The sequence below is a fragment of the Podarcis filfolensis genome, assembly GCF_964270895.1.
Source record: "Podarcis filfolensis genome assembly, chromosome: 8".
NCBI classification, from domain to species: Eukaryota; Metazoa; Chordata; class Lepidosauria; order Squamata; family Lacertidae; genus Podarcis; species Podarcis filfolensis.
In genome coordinates, this window is record NC_139611.1 from 50421180 (window position 1) to 50436431 (window position 15252).

General features: G+C 45.1%; 1 protein-coding gene across 5 annotated transcripts in view; it reads right to left on the reverse strand.

The window, feature by feature from the left end:
• ESRP2 (epithelial splicing regulatory protein 2) overlaps positions 1-7605 on the reverse strand; it is a 53951-nt gene extending 46346 nt beyond the window's left edge. Inside the window, exons 1-3 of one of the 5 annotated variants that reach the window (XM_083624890.1) lie at positions 7378-7605; positions 6949-7109; positions 5823-5951 (exon numbers count right to left, since the gene is read on the reverse strand). In XM_083624890.1, coding sequence (XP_083481016.1) covers positions 5823-5951; positions 6949-7089 — 270 coding nt within the window. In that variant the 5' untranslated portion in view covers positions 7090-7109; positions 7378-7605. The remainder of the gene's footprint in view (positions 1-5822; positions 5952-6948; positions 7110-7377) is intronic. The other 4 variants (XM_083624892.1, XM_083624891.1, XM_083624894.1 and 1 more) reach the window with 4 other exon arrangements.
• Positions 7606-15252: the final 7647 nt, after the last annotated feature.

Genomic DNA, 15252 nt, shown 5'->3' on the forward strand with positions numbered 1-15252 from the left:
TAGACTAGATGAGCCTTTGGTGTGAGCCAACAGCTCTGCCTATGAAAAGCAGCCACAACATATGCTCCGGAACTGTGCTGCTTTTTGCAATTTAATCTTGGCTAGAGTTTGAAGGACAAGACTTTCAAATCTTGCTGGGATTCTCAACCCCATCTACTGAAATCTTTCTTGCTTCCCTGCTCAAATCTGGGAAGAGCCACAGCTCAGTGGCAGAGCATCTGCTATGCATGGACACGGACCCAGGTTCAATCCCTAGCAACTCCAGGGAATTCTGGGGAAGATCCCTGTCCAAAACCCCAGAGTACTGCTGCCACTACCAGATGTATCTGTGTTCTGATAAGGCAGCTTTGTAAGTTCTGCTAAGCAAGACAGAACTTCTGAACCTCAATTGCACAGGATACTTAACAGAATGTTTTCAGTCACTGGGAGTGAATATATTTATATACAGTTAGCTCAAAAGTAACAATCTCCTTGCCATTCAAGCTTATTTCTGCAATTTTAAAGGGTGTGGGCTCAGTGGCAACTGCCCAAGTTCAATACAGTGGTACCTCGGGTTACATACACTTCAGGTTACATACGCTTCAGGTTACATACGCTTCAGGTTACAGACTCTGCTAACCCAGAAAGTGCTTCAGGTTAAGAACTTTGCTTCAGGATGAGAACAGAAACCGTGCTCCGGTGGCGCGGCAGCAGCAGGAGGCCCCATTAGCTAAAGTGGTGCTTCAGGTTAAGAACAGTTTCAGGTTAAGTATGGACCTCCGGAATGAATTAAGTACTTAACCCGAGGTACCACTGTACTGTAGCCCCCACTTTTCCCCAAGCACACAAACACCCCAACTGCCCCACTTTAGCAGGCATAATCCCTATTTTTGGGGGGGTAAATCACCCATTTTTGGCTTCCAGTGTGTGTGTGTGTATTTAGGAAATGACACCAATTTAGTTTTTCTTGATCTGCTGTTTTTCAGGATTCAACTTCCTCTTCAGAGCCTTTATAAGTTAAACCTAAGAGTGGGGTGTGGGTACAACTTATCTGTAATACACTTGCAAATGTATGTGCATGCTGCAAGGCCATTTCACACACCACAGCTGCCAAGGTACATTTCGTAATTGATAAGGCAAGTTGTCCTACAAGATGCCTTTTCTAGTATTTCTCTTAACAAGAACACACCCTTCTGGCTTTTAAAGTTGGTGGAAGACCAGTGACCACAGAGTAAACAAAAGGCTTTAAGGAGGAGGAGCAGAACTTTCAGCAAGGTGTGACAGCAAGAGAGAGGGTTGGTAGTGGTGGGTCAGCGAGGATTGGAATATTACAAGTTTTCTTCTATAAATAATTGGAGGATAAGTCACTATGGGGAACCAAACAGGCAGCCCTGGTTCCATCAACTGCATGGGCCAGCAGGAACTAGCATGGGCTGAAATGCACCACACATCTGAATTGCAGCATTGATGGAACACTGAAACCATGCTTTCGGATCTTTAGGACTAGAAGATTCCTTAGTTCAAATAAATGTTCAAATTGCTGTGTCTTAAAGCAGGACAAGATACAGAGCCCAGATTTCTAAGAACCAGCGAGAGTTTCAGGTGGATATCCTTTAACTCAAAATTCTCTGCCTCACCCAAGGCATCCTCCTTCATTTGACCAAGAAGCATCGACCGCACCTAGACAGAGGCAGCAGCATGTCCTCTGTGCATGTGCTGCAGTAGCTACATCTAACTTGCAATTTGTGATGATAGGATACAATCACATAGACGTATTGAGCATAATTATAGTGTGTCACTTTTTTAAAAAAAAGATGAACAACGAAGTGTACTTAGCTAAGCTGTTCCAGATGTCTTTGGTTGCAAGACGAAGGACAAGATTGAACTTGCAGTACGTAACGTTTGTCTCAGAGCTATTTCCAAACTACTGAAAAGTCACTTTACAGTCTTAACTGGTCTTGCATGAAATCTACCCGGGGAGAGCGAGGAGAGGAGAAGGGGGGGGAATACACCACGCCTAATGATTTCTTTTGCAAAAATACTTCATTCCCCCTGCCCTACCCAGAGTCTGCTGTACTCATAATTAAAACTAAGGATGATTCAATGTAGGGCAAAATCACAGCAACACCGAAATACATTGCTCATTACTTACTGGGCCGATCCCTGTCACCAGAAGTGGCAACACACTAACCTGTTCCACAGCCTAAGCAAGTTTTCCCCACAAACACACTCAACCAGCAATTCTAATGAGATATGAAGAACCAGTTCCATACATTCCAAAAAAAGCTATGGCGTTGTATTTTTCCATTTGACTCCAGGTTGCTCAAAAGCATAAGACACACACATACACATATATGAAAAAGTAAAGGCAAAACACCTTTGCATGTTTTGAAAAGTGAACCAACAAACTCTCTCCCCACATTAACAGCAACATACAGAAAGGACAGTACGTGATGCTGCAGTTTGGCTGGGTGCTGGGGAGCGTGGGGTGAGAGAATGCACAGAACTGTACCACTCGTGAACTCCATATACAACTAATTTCAGGACGAAAAAAAGTCTTAATGCCCCAAGCCTTTCCCCCTAGATGGAAAACTGTCCCTGCGTGGAGAACATATATGAGTTTGGCCACCACCTTGCTGAAGTTAAGCAGGTCTGGATCTGGCTAGGGCATGGATGAGAGACTACCCAGGACCTCCATGTATGCTGAATTAGGCCTCGAGGTTGGAGAAGGGTGGGATGAAAATGTAAGAGCTAGATAGTTACATCCATGTTCAAATCCCACAGAACTCGTTGAGTAAATCTGAATGTGTGGGCAAACTCCCTGCCCTTCAGTCTACCTTTCCTTTACAGAACTGCTTAAAAGAATACATGAAGTATTATATATCAGCCTTCCTCAACCTGGTGCCCTACACATGTTTGGGGCTACCAACTCCTACCAGCCCCAGCCAGCATAGCAGGCTGGTGAGAGTTGCTAGTCCACAACATATGGAGGGCAGCCAATTCTGCACTCAGGGACAGAGTATTCCCCCCCCCAAAAAAAATAAAAATAAATAAAGTTTTATCCAAAGTTTCATCCCAGGAGTTCAGGGTAGCATGCAAAGCTTTCCCACCCACTTTTACCTTCACATCAGCCCTGTAATAACTAGCTCCCAGGTCACCCAGTGAACTTTGTGGTGGTGGGAGTCATCTCCCCAGACAGTGAGCCATACTCTGGCCCCCTGCACCTCACTGGCTTTGCAGAAGCTGTGAAGGGCACATTCAAGTATTTCTAAAGACAACTATCTCCCCCTTAAAACACCCTTCCTTTCCCTCATGTGAAGTGTTTCTTCATGGCAATGGGCTACTGGTGGGACTGCTTAAAAGACAACATACTCTGGCCCTCCTACCCTCAGGGTTACCAGTTGTTTTCCCTAACTTATTACATTAAGACAAACCAGTTTTGCTTGCTATCCAAGTTGTGTACAGGCACGGCCCTTTTAGTGACAACTTTCTGTCTTTTTACCATATTCAGAATAATCCCCCCCCCATCATCCTCAGTTTCACCTGAACCCCATTAGGGATCCTATTTAAATATTTCTCTATTCAATTTCTCTTTGGTATTTGGGGGAAAGAGGCTCTTGAGGCTCCATCATTTATTGTTTTCTTTATTTTTTTTTTACTGGACAAGTAGATCAGCATTTAAAGTGTCATGTCCAGATACCGTATTTTTCGCTCGATAACACGCACCTGACCATAACACGCACATAGTTTTTAGAGGAGGAAAACAAGAAAAAAAAATTCTGAATGAAACAGTGGATGTATCATTTTTGTGCTTCATGCTGCGGCCACAGACATGTGATTTGACGGTGAGTTTGGGGTAGCCCAATGCAAAGATCCTGAGGATCCATCTGGATCCATGCTTTGTAACCACGTTTTTGCACCATTGCAGCCCCAGGCAACAGTGGGTGCGTGATTTTTTTGGTGCAGGCTGTAGCCATGGACATGCTATGTGATCTGATGGTGAATTTGGGGTGACCCAATGCAAAGATCCTGAGGATCCATCTGGATCCATGCTTTGTAACCACGTTTTTGCACCATTGCAGCCCCAGGCAACAGTGGGTGCGTGATTTTTTTGGTGCAGGCTGTAGCCATGGACATGCTATGTGATCTGATGGTGAATTTGGGGTGACCCAATGCAAAGATCCTGAGGATCCATCTGGATCCGTGCTTTGTAACCATGTTTTTGCACCATTGCAGCCCCAGGAAACAGTGGGTGCATGATTTTTTTGGTGCAGGCTGTAGCCATGGACATGCTATGTGATCTGATGGTGAATTTGGGGTGACCCAATGCAAAGATCCTGAGGATCCATGTGGATCCGTGCTTTGTAACCATGTTTTTGCAGCATTGCAGCCCCAGGAAACAGTGGGTGCGTGATTTTTTTGGTGCAGGCTGTAGCCATGGACATGCTATGTGATCTGATGGTGAATTTGGGGTGACCCAATGCAAAGATCCTGAGGATCCATGTGGATCCGTGCTTTGTAACCATGTTTTTGCAGCATTGCAGCCCTGTTTTTGCATCAGATCATTGCTATGTGATCTGATGGTGAATTTGGGGTGACTCAATGCAAAGATCCTGAGGATCCATGTGGATCCGTGATTGGAACCACGTTTTAAGTAGGGAGGGAAGGAAAAGCATAGAAGCGACAAGGAGAGGGGTGTGCAGAGAAGCAGCTGGCTAAGAATGCAGGAGAGGGGTTTTACCGGAGGGAGGAAAGGAAGGCAAAAGTCCCCCCCCCCACAAGCCAACCAGCTCTCTCTCCCCCCCCCAACCTGCATGTTGCCTTCGAGTCCCAGACGCACGGAGAGGAGCTTTCCACTCTGCTTGCCTGGAGGGGAGGGGTTTTCTCTGCTCTTTGTTCCGTTTGAGCAAACACAGTAAGGAAACAGAAGCCGGTGGGCAGTAAGACCCTGAGGCAGAATGCAGGAAAGCAGCAGCTTCCTCTTTCCTCCCTTCTCCGGACGATTTGATATTTGCCTGATTTTTGCCTTCACTCGCGCTTGTCAGCTCCAGGGACCACACATTCGCTCTATAACACGCACAGACATTTCCCCTTACTTTTTAGGAGAAAAAATCTGCGTGTAATAGAGGGAAAAATACGGTACATCACTGCCCAAACCCCATAGGAATAGCCTTACCACATTGCATTAAGAGGGCTAACCTGGCTGTACAAGCAATCTGTGATTGTTTTAGACCTGTGTGCTACTGGACTTTTGTGAAGAGGCTTTCAAAACCAAAGCTGCCAGAATATGTCACCCATACACAAATTCCCATGGCGAATTCACATTTGTCCCTGGATGAGGGCAACATCAAGCACCGAGTGACATGTTTGAATGAGCCACTGCAGACCAAATAACTTCAGGTTATAGTCAACATTATACTTTGCATTTAGACACCACATTTGAGATTTCAGAGTGTGCTAACACATAAGCATAGTAGTTATTTTTGGGGTGGGGGTACAGATAGTTTAAGGCCATTTAGGGAGTTCAAGGCAAAGGTGAAATTACAACCTGGGACTTCCTGGCTCTCATGGCGAACACTCTGGTTATTAACAGCACCAAATTCAATACTTGTCATCATTCAGCTAGAAGTCACTGGAGACGATAATCAGAAATGTGCAAGCATGTGGTGAATAAACAGAGCAGGCCTTACTGGCAGGGCAAACCATGCTTGCAATATTGCTGCTGTGAATAACTGGTCCGCGGAGCGGATTTCAAAGCGAAAGTCAAAAGCAAGTCTATTTGCCTTGTTGCATCAGTCAGAATCCTGCTCTCTGCATTAACATTAACCCTCAGCTTCCCTCACCTGCTGGAGAACTCGATCCAGTGGCTCAGCTTTGCTCAGGCCTTCAGGGGTTAAGCCTGTCACCTCTCCACATTCATCGCTCAGCTCCAAATTGTCAGCCTTCACCAAGCATTTGTGCAGGGTCCCTACCTGAAAATATTTAACAAAGTGGGAATGGGGGGGGGGGAGGTTGGAGGGAGAAGAAAAAGTAAGAAAATGGAACAGGGTGGTGTGCACACATGCATGTGTGTTAAAAGAAAAGCACAATGGTTTAAGGGAATCTGCCTTATAATTTCTTTAAAAAGGTTAGATTTTGCCAATTTCACAAAATCCAAGATTCTGTTCACTCCTTGGTTGCTCTCTTCCTCGGGAGACTTGCTCCCTTCCCCTGAAAAAGGGACTTGGCTGCAATTCTTATATAATCCTGATGAGAGGAGTTATGTTTATCCCATCAGAACTGGCTGGTTTTCATGGGCAAACAGGTCACCCTGCAACACTCTCATTAAGGGGCTCAGCCATATTGACAACTGGGCAGCTTTTTTGCTTTTTAAATAGCTGTTAGTGTATGACACAGGGTGCAAGAATGAAGGTGGGGAGGGAATGAGATTTGACCAAGTTGCTCTTAATGCACACAGAAAGTCCCCCTCCCTGGGTTCGATTCCCATATAAAGCGATAGGTCCCAGAAGCAACATGCAGGCCTGATTTAAAATAAAATAAAAAAATACACAACACACACCAAATACCCCAAATGAGGAAAAGGCTCAACTTCTAGAAGAAGCAAAAGCTTTTGGCATTTAAAGCCTAACAGATAAAAATTAGCTGGAGTGGGGGAGATAACACTTTTGTAGTCTAGATTTTCCCCTCCATCAATCAATTTTAAGGACAATTTTGAAGCAAGTGAGTTCCCCATTTCGTAAGAGTGCATATGTGTATGTATGTAGGTGGTCAAACTATTTAAGTTGCTCCCCCACCTACGGAGATTTTTGGAGAAGAGGGATACTTAGCCCTTCTCAGCTTTGGAGTGGGGGGGGGGGGGAGAGAGGGAATGTTACTCTCAGGCAAGTTTGGGTAGGTCTGCATTTGCTGTTTTCTCATTTCCTTTTTGCACGTCACCCAACTTTGTACCAAGAGTTTGGGAAGCCATACCTTCTTGCTGTGTAGATCCACAACTTGCCACACCAAGAGAATTAGTTCCCTTTCATCGGAACCCAGCTTAGCCCCATATGCACCAGCTGTTGCCCCAAACAAGACCACCAGAGAGTCACTGTGCGGAGAAGCAGCCGTCATGACCACAGGGGGGGAAACAGCTACAATCAAAAGCAGAGGTAAAAAACAAAAGAACAACAAAACAAAGGGAAAAAAAATAAGGGAGAGAAAGAGAGAGAGAGATCGAGTATAAAACAAACCCAACACAAACCCCCACAAATAAAGGGTTGCCCCTTTCCTCCAAGTGATCAAAGTGGAGATTAAAAAGGACAATATTAGAAGAGCCAGAACTATGGGGAAGGGGGGCAGGGAGAGGTAGCTAAGACCAAAATAAATTATTTAAGGAGAGATTCTGTTTTGCAGTTGTACCTGCCTTGATGAGGTGCTTCTCTTACTTCCTAGGTCAGACTGGGGGATGAAATTAACAAGCGGTAGGCTTCTCTCCTTCTGACATCATGGCAGGAAACCCAGCTTTGGTTAATCAAGGAGGGGGAAAAAATCTTTTTCTTCTCCTCTTCTTCCTAAGTTACCTGCCCATGAGTGAGACCATGTGACCCTAGTCAATCTCCCAAAGGGGCAAGGCCATTGGGCCTTTGGAAAAGGTATAGGGGAGGGACCTAGGGAGAAATCAACGCCTGGCCGAGCTTACCTGATTGGTGTGGGCTGGTGTTTGCTCCTGACTGGGAGAGAAAGAGAGATCAGAAGGGAAACTCCCTTTTCTCCTCCTCCCTCAGTTTTAATTCTGACTCCAGGAAGTGCCTTAACCTGCTTTCTGAGGGGTTTTTTTAAGGAGTCTTTTATCAGCAAGTGGAATGCAGCACTCCTGCTACAATTCGTTTCTAAAGGCACAGTGGGCGCCCCCAGGATATATTCGCTCGCAAGACTTCCGTCCTCAATATCTTGTGTTCAGCCCTTCCCTCTCTCGCCAGTTACCTGCCGGTTTTTGTCACCTGGGCACAGATCCCATTATTTTGAAATCTTTACTTGTTTAAAGCTGCAACCGTTTTGTTTTTTTTTAAGTTCTGTTGCATTTATATCCTGCCTTTTGCAACAAGGAACTCAAGGTGGTGCAAGTGGTTCGTTCTCCCTCTCCTCATTTCATCCTCACAACAACCCTGTGAGGTGGGTTAGGCTACCACTACCCAATTCTATGCAGAAGTAAAAACCTCACTGCTGCTGTGAGCGAAACAGTCCCCAAATGAAGCTATAAGGCTGGGATCTTATACCTGCTTGCAGACAGATCCTGCAAGGCAGAACTATGAGCCTTACTTCAGAGTAAACATGCTTAGGATGGCATTTCACAAATGGACAGCCTTTGCATAGTTTATACCAGGGGTGGGGCAGCTCCAGATTTTGCCCTCCAGATTTTGGGTTCCAACACTCATCAGCCCCAGACAGTCTGGCTAATGGTCAGGGATGCAGGGGGTGGGGGGGGGAGAAGCTGAAATCTAACAGCATGGGGGGGCAGATGCAAAAGGGAATTTCAGCAGGCAAGCTGAAATTGTGCTATGCAACTATTAAAGGTGCAGAAGCCTCCCCAATTTTGCACCTGGCCACTAGGGGACTTGTTGCAGGTTGGGTCTCCTATCCGTCACCCAAAAACTTTGCTTGTGGGGCAGCTGAGTGTAGTGTGAAATGAAGTGGTTTCCAGTGTTATTTTGGTTTAAACACTTTAACAGTGGTTTTGATTATTTTAAATGTTTTTATTGCACATCTGAGAAGGCACTTTAGGCTTTGCTTTTAGTTGCTGTATTAATTTTATGATGTGTATTTTATTTCTTGGTTGGTGGTTTTTATTCTGTGTTCCTATACTTATACTTTGAAATGCATTTCATACAGAAGTATCTTAAATAAGTAAGAGAACAATGCATATGCATCACACCTAAACACCAGCAAAACCTACACAAAATGAGGGTTTTCTTTTGAAACTATTTGACTTTTAAAAAAAGCATTGAGGTAGCCATTGTGAGAAAGCCATTTGCTAGCCTTCCACAACACACTCCTCCCCTCTTTTAAATGGTTTTCATTTTGAATTAGAAAGAGAAGGGCACTGTAATCTTTTCAGTGATTAGGACCTCTAAAAGTCTTAATCCAGGCCCTGCCCTTGAGTCACATGTTTCTTTCTCTTATGCCCTTCCTTTCCATTCTCATTGTTAATAAATATAAAGCTTTTATCTGCAATTTCCTTCAACACCTTCCTCTGGCCCTTTTCCCCTCAGAAGAGGGAGGCCTTCCCTCTTTCCCCCCCTGGAACGTCTGTCTCCTGGTCACCTTCACTCAGCAGGCAAGGAGTGTCCAGCTCAAAGGCTGTGGCACTGAGGCCCTCCCAAAAGTTGCCTTAATGTGGGTCCTCCAGTCCCACCATTTGCTTTGCAGAGACAGTTGAAGGTTGCTTCCTTTAAGTAATAATAATAAACTGACAGGGCTCTTATGCACAGCTGGCAGGAATTTATGTGGTGAAGTTTTATTTCCCTAAGGCTGAGGAGGAAGTGATCGGCAGGCTTTGAGGCCTAACTTTGTTCAAGGCAAATTTAAAGGCTTTAAGATTCAGTAGCCTTCATTGCAAGTTATCACCTCCTCACCTGTCCTTCAAACACAGCCTGCATAGGAGACTATAGAGTGCCTCTACTGTCAAGTAATAGTCTTAAGATGCTGCCCAGTGACTGTTAGTGAAAGGAAGGTATAAAAATCTGGTTAAGAAACCACCATTTGCATCTGGAGGTGTTTCCCAGGCACTATAATGGCAGCTGTTTGGACATGGCTTCAGAGAAAGGCACCACAGAATATGAAACCGAGCCCTTTCGAATACACACCAGTGGCTTTAAACAAGAGATGTTTGAGAGGACTGACTGAATATAGTTATAGCCCAAAGTGTGTTTGCTGGTTGGACTTGGGGTGGGGTGTGGGGTTTGACCACCTTACGTGGCTCAGTGAATTCCTGTCTTCCCTGTAGAAATGGATCCAGCACACAAGAAGAAGGGAGTGTTCAGCTGAAAATGGAGTGGCCTTTGCACAGGTATGGAATGTTAAGTGGCTTTGCTGAATGCCTGCCACAGGTGCCTCTGTTACAGGGTCTGCCAAGGAGGGGAAGAAGCCACCGTTTGCATTACTTGGGGGAAGGGTGACTGAGAGTCATAGCACCATAGAACTGCAGAGTTGGAAGGGACCCCGAGGGTCATCCAGTCCAGCACCCTGCAATGCAGGAATCTCAACTAAAGCATCCATGACGGGTTGCCATCCAACCGGTGCTTTAAAACCTCCAAGAAAAGAGAGAGTCGTATTGAGGAGGAAGGTGACATTTTCTTCCTACAAAAGTTTTAAACTAATGTGCATAATTCCACTAGAGGCTCTCCTGGTGACCTGTTTACTGAACATTCATCCTGATTTGCTTGCTGGGTGTTTATAGGTCTTTCCATTAATCTCTCATTCAAGCTTAGCCCTGCGACTGTGGGTGCCATGCAGTGTGCATGGCCAAAATTTGTGGGTGCCTGGCCTCTTCATGGGGAAATGTGTGGGTGCTTGGGCCCCCAGGGAACTGGCACCTATGCTCTCATTGATCCCACACTTTTCAGTGCATTTCTTTCCTAGCTGCACAAAAATGTTTACCTCAGTGCCTTCTGAGTGTTACACCAACCCTGAGAGGTAGGTCAGTCTTACTGTTGAGGGGCTGAGGTTGAGAAGGTAGCTTGATCTGAAGCTGATTAGTGTGCCAGAAGCAAAATTTGAAGTAGGATTTCTAGGTTCATAGTGCAATGTAATATTTATATATATAGAATCAACTATGTGGACAACGGGACACGGGTGGCGCTGTGGGTAAAACCTCAGTGCCTAGGACTTGCCGATCATATGGTCGGCGGTTCGAATCCCCGCGGCGGGGTGAGCTCCCGTCTTTCAGTCCCAGCTCCTGCCCACCTAGCAGTTCGAAAGCACCCCTAAGTGCAAGTAGATAAATAGGTACTGCTTTATAGCGGGAAGGTAAACGTCATTTCTGTGTGCTGCGCTGGTGCTGGCTCTCCAGAGCAGCTTCGTCACGCTGGCCACATGACCCGGAAGTGTCTTCGGACAGCGCTGGCTCCCGGCCTCTTAAGTGAGATGGGCGCACAACCCTAGAGTCGGACACGACTGGCCCGTACGGGCAGGGGTACCTTTACCTTTTTATGTGGACAACACTTTACCAAATATAAGACAACAGGTCTCTTCCTGGAGATTATAGTTTACAGTTTGACTCATATGCAGCCATAGATTTTCGTACTTTGAGCCAGTGCTGGATCTGGGTTCAAATCCCTGTTTAGCTATTAAGCTCACCCTGGGAATTAAAGGCTACCAATCAATGGATACTAGCTGCAATGGCTATATTCTTACCTGACCACCTGGCAGGTGAGTCACTGCTGCTTACCGAGAGAGAAGCATGGTGCAAATGCACCAACAGGAGCACTGGATTGGCTTGGCACGGTGTGTTTGCACTATGCCTGCCTTGCTGCTACCTGCCACCCCTCTCCTGGTAAGCAGCAGTGACACTCCTGCAGGGAGGTCTGGTAAGCGCCTCTGCCCCACCATGCTGCCAGCTACTGTGTAGGGTGACTGTCATTCCCTCTTAGTCTATTGTACTTCACAGGGTTGCCGTGGGGAATAAATGGGATGAGTGAGAACAGTATGTATTGCTCAGAACTCCTTGGAGGGAGGGAGGATTGTAATATAATAATGATGCAATATTTTATGTTCAATTTTCATTGGTTTTGTATATTCATTAATATCATTGCAAAGTTTTGCCCTTCCAACCCTCAAAAAAGCAGGGAGGGACCTGTCTGAATTGCTTAGAATCTAGTTAATTCTACCCCATCCAATCACCCTCCTTCCTCCATGCATTTTCAACTTGTGATCTATATATAATACAATTTTCTGGGCTGAAAATACTAAGAAATAGTATTGAATGTTTGCAGAGAAGAAAAACAGGATCCATTTCCTGCTGCGACATGTGGGGTTAAGACCCTGAGTGTGCAGTGCCAGCAAAGTTAATTTGTAACCTGGAACTTGCTGCAATGAAATGTTACTCTTGCTCAGCTTTAACTTGAGTTCTGAAAGTCATATTTCTAGAGAGAGCAGCCTTCACACAACTTGAGGCCTTCCAGATGGTTTGGACTACAAGTCCCATCAGCCACCAGCCAGCACTGGCTGCTAGAGGTCATCCTGTTTTCAGGCTGCAAACCAGAATAGCCATTTGTGGTGTAGTGGTTAGATTGTTGGACCCAGGACTAAATGTTGAGTTAGTTTTATCTGGATTGCTGGGCTGGACCAACCAGGATGTGTTTTGTGCTGCTGATTGTAATTTAATCATTTTTTAAAATTGTTCGATGAGACAGATTGTGAGCTGCCGAGAGGGCTCCTTCCCCTGAAAAGCAGCATAAAAACAAAAAACTGAATGCAAATTCAGAGGAGAGTCTGCCTGTTCTGTCCCAGCGTGATTCCCTGTGCTGCCTTTTCCTTCTTTCCATCAGCTGCTGCTGGGGTGAATCCTTCTGTGGGCCAAACTGCAGGTGGACCTAAATGCACAGTGTGCACCTCTGAAAATATTTTTCATTGGTGAAAGTTAATTACCATATTTTTCCATGTATAAGATGCCCCCATGTATAAGACGGCCCCTATTTTTGCGAACTCAAAATTAAGAAAACACCCCTCAGCACTATCCGTGTATAAGATGAGCCCCAATTTCAAACCTAATTTTTTGGTTTAAAAACCTAGTCTTTTTTTAAAAAAAATAAATTTTTATTGGAAATTTTATTTACAACATAACACAACCCCCCCCCCCAACAAAGAAATCCACCTAGTCTTATACACGGAAACATATGGTAATTGTTACTATTGTTATTTTGTCTGTTTGTAAGATATCTTATAAATTCTATACACTCCTTATAAATGCTGTCTACAATGACTCTGCCTGTATTAACCCTGGGTTTCTTCAGCTTAAACATTCCTTGGCGTTTTCTTGCTTTTTCAACTTTGCTAATTTTATCATTCCAAAATGTTCCCCTAAGTTCCTTATCAGTGCCACTTTATTTGAACTGTGCTTTTCTTTCCAGGTTTTTGCATTCACTACCCTGGCCATCTTAAAAGCAGACAATGCACGTCAGTAGCAAAACTAGAATACAACAAACAGTGTCTCAACACTGGGTGCAGGATCTGAGGAGGCATGCTACAATAGACATTTGTTCTAGGGTCCGGACAGACTTTGGCAATTGTAGCGCTAAGGTGATTCTCTTCAGATAAATTGTCCCCTGTTTTCAGAGGCCATTTCCAAATACCTGGAGGCAGGCTGAGTTTGGATCTGTTGACTGTGTTATTCAGTGTTTTGTACGGAAATTAATCCTCTGCTTCTAGGCTTCTTATTTAACTGTTGGCTAGCAGTCAGGATTGTGCTTCTTCCATACTGGAAAAGGCCTGTATTTTCAGGAATCAAAGAATAGGCTCATGAATGTTTTGGTAGACTGGTGATATGGACAAATTAATAAACAAGTTAACACAGAGGAAATGGATCCAGGTCCCTCCTGAAGTTGGGAGAAAAATGGACGCCGTTTGTTGTTGGCTGTAGCTATATTAGAACTGACAGAAATATATTCTTTTTGTAATATTAACATTTTGAATAAGGCATGTTTTGAGAGATTTGGGGAAGGATTTGAAAAGAAAGGGTTGAAGTTCAGTGGCAGATCACAAGCTTTGCATGCAAAAGTAAAGGGTTATTCCCTGGATCTTCCTAGGCTCATATCAAGGTCTGAACAGAGCTTTATGTATGTACAGAGTTACCCCACAAGTGTCCTGGAAAAACTGGGACATCTCGTTTTTTTGTTGCAAGAGAATGGTGGCCATTTTTGTTGTTATGATCTCTGATGATTTCATGGCGTGATTTCCCCTAAAAAAATGTTTTTTTCAGGGCTGCCATCTCATGTAAAGTATGCATTTTTGGGTGCTGTGCCTGAAAAAGCATTTTTTTGGGGGGGGGACGGGAAACAGTGGTGATAAATCAGACAGGATCACAACAACCAAAATGGCCGCCACGCTCTTGCAATAAAAATTGGGAAGGTGGTGTCCAAGAAGATGGCATCCCAGATTTCTGATTCAAAGTGTTGGAGGGGTATGCAAACGCAGGGATCCAGCTGCGCAGAGGGGGCCTCTCAGTGCTCAAATGTGGACTTTCTTCGGAGCTTTGCATCAATCCATGAAGGTCTCAGAGGCAGGGGTACAATCTCACTCCCTATCCTCCATGCCTTCCTATTCATGCACACGTCGCATAAACTGAGCAAATGCTTCCAAATGGCCAGAATTATTCTTAATTTTTTTTCAACTTCGTGCATTCTAAAAGACTGGCCGTTGCTTTATCACTCTATTGCTACAGGAATTGCAGTGTCAATATTGATAAAAAACAAAGCAAAACCAGGCATATGGCTCAACAGGTGCAGAATGCACTGCGCTGCCTCCTCTCCTGCCAGAGTCATGCTGGTGTAGATACGTGTTCTGGCCTAGCCCTTCCAGATGCCTTCAGCTGCCAGCACCACACCCACCTCCTTTCACACAGAGCTTTGCTTCAGAGGGAACGCCCTTGTTTGCCAAGGAATAAGAATTTAGCCAGCCAGGGAACTGTTGGTTTTGTCAATCCAGGTCCAGCCTAAGATATTTTGGTGCCTCAGCCAGAAACAAATGGAAGCCTCCCGTCTACTAGGGACAACTCACCAAGTAGGTGCGCCAGGCTTTGACCCAAAGTCTCCAGATTTGCCTGGCCTCCTGCCACTTTCCCTCAACAACTTTGCCAAAGAAAAAGCTCAACTTTTGTGTCTAGATTTTCACCCTAGGCAGGCAGAGGAGTTGTATCTCCAGGTAGACACACACACACACAGAGAGAAGCATGCAGCTTTAGCCCTGCAGTCTGCCACATGGGAGAAAAGTGTGAGAGATGTACAGGAGATAGAGATGCCTCACAATTGTCCCATAACTCTTCCCAACCAGTGGGGGCTGGTGCCTGTTGGGACTGGTAGGGCAGAAGGCAGGGAAGGTGGAGCCAGAGCCAATGGCAGGGTGGAGCTAGAAGCAAGGATGGACCACCACCCAACCCAGATTGGGTCCTTCTAAGCTGCTCCAATAGGCCCAGCCCTTGAAACTTACTATGCACATCAACTTTGCCACCCCAGAGTAACCCACAGCGAGGCTGTAATCCTGCAGCACAATACACTTAAATGCAATTTATAACAATATTTG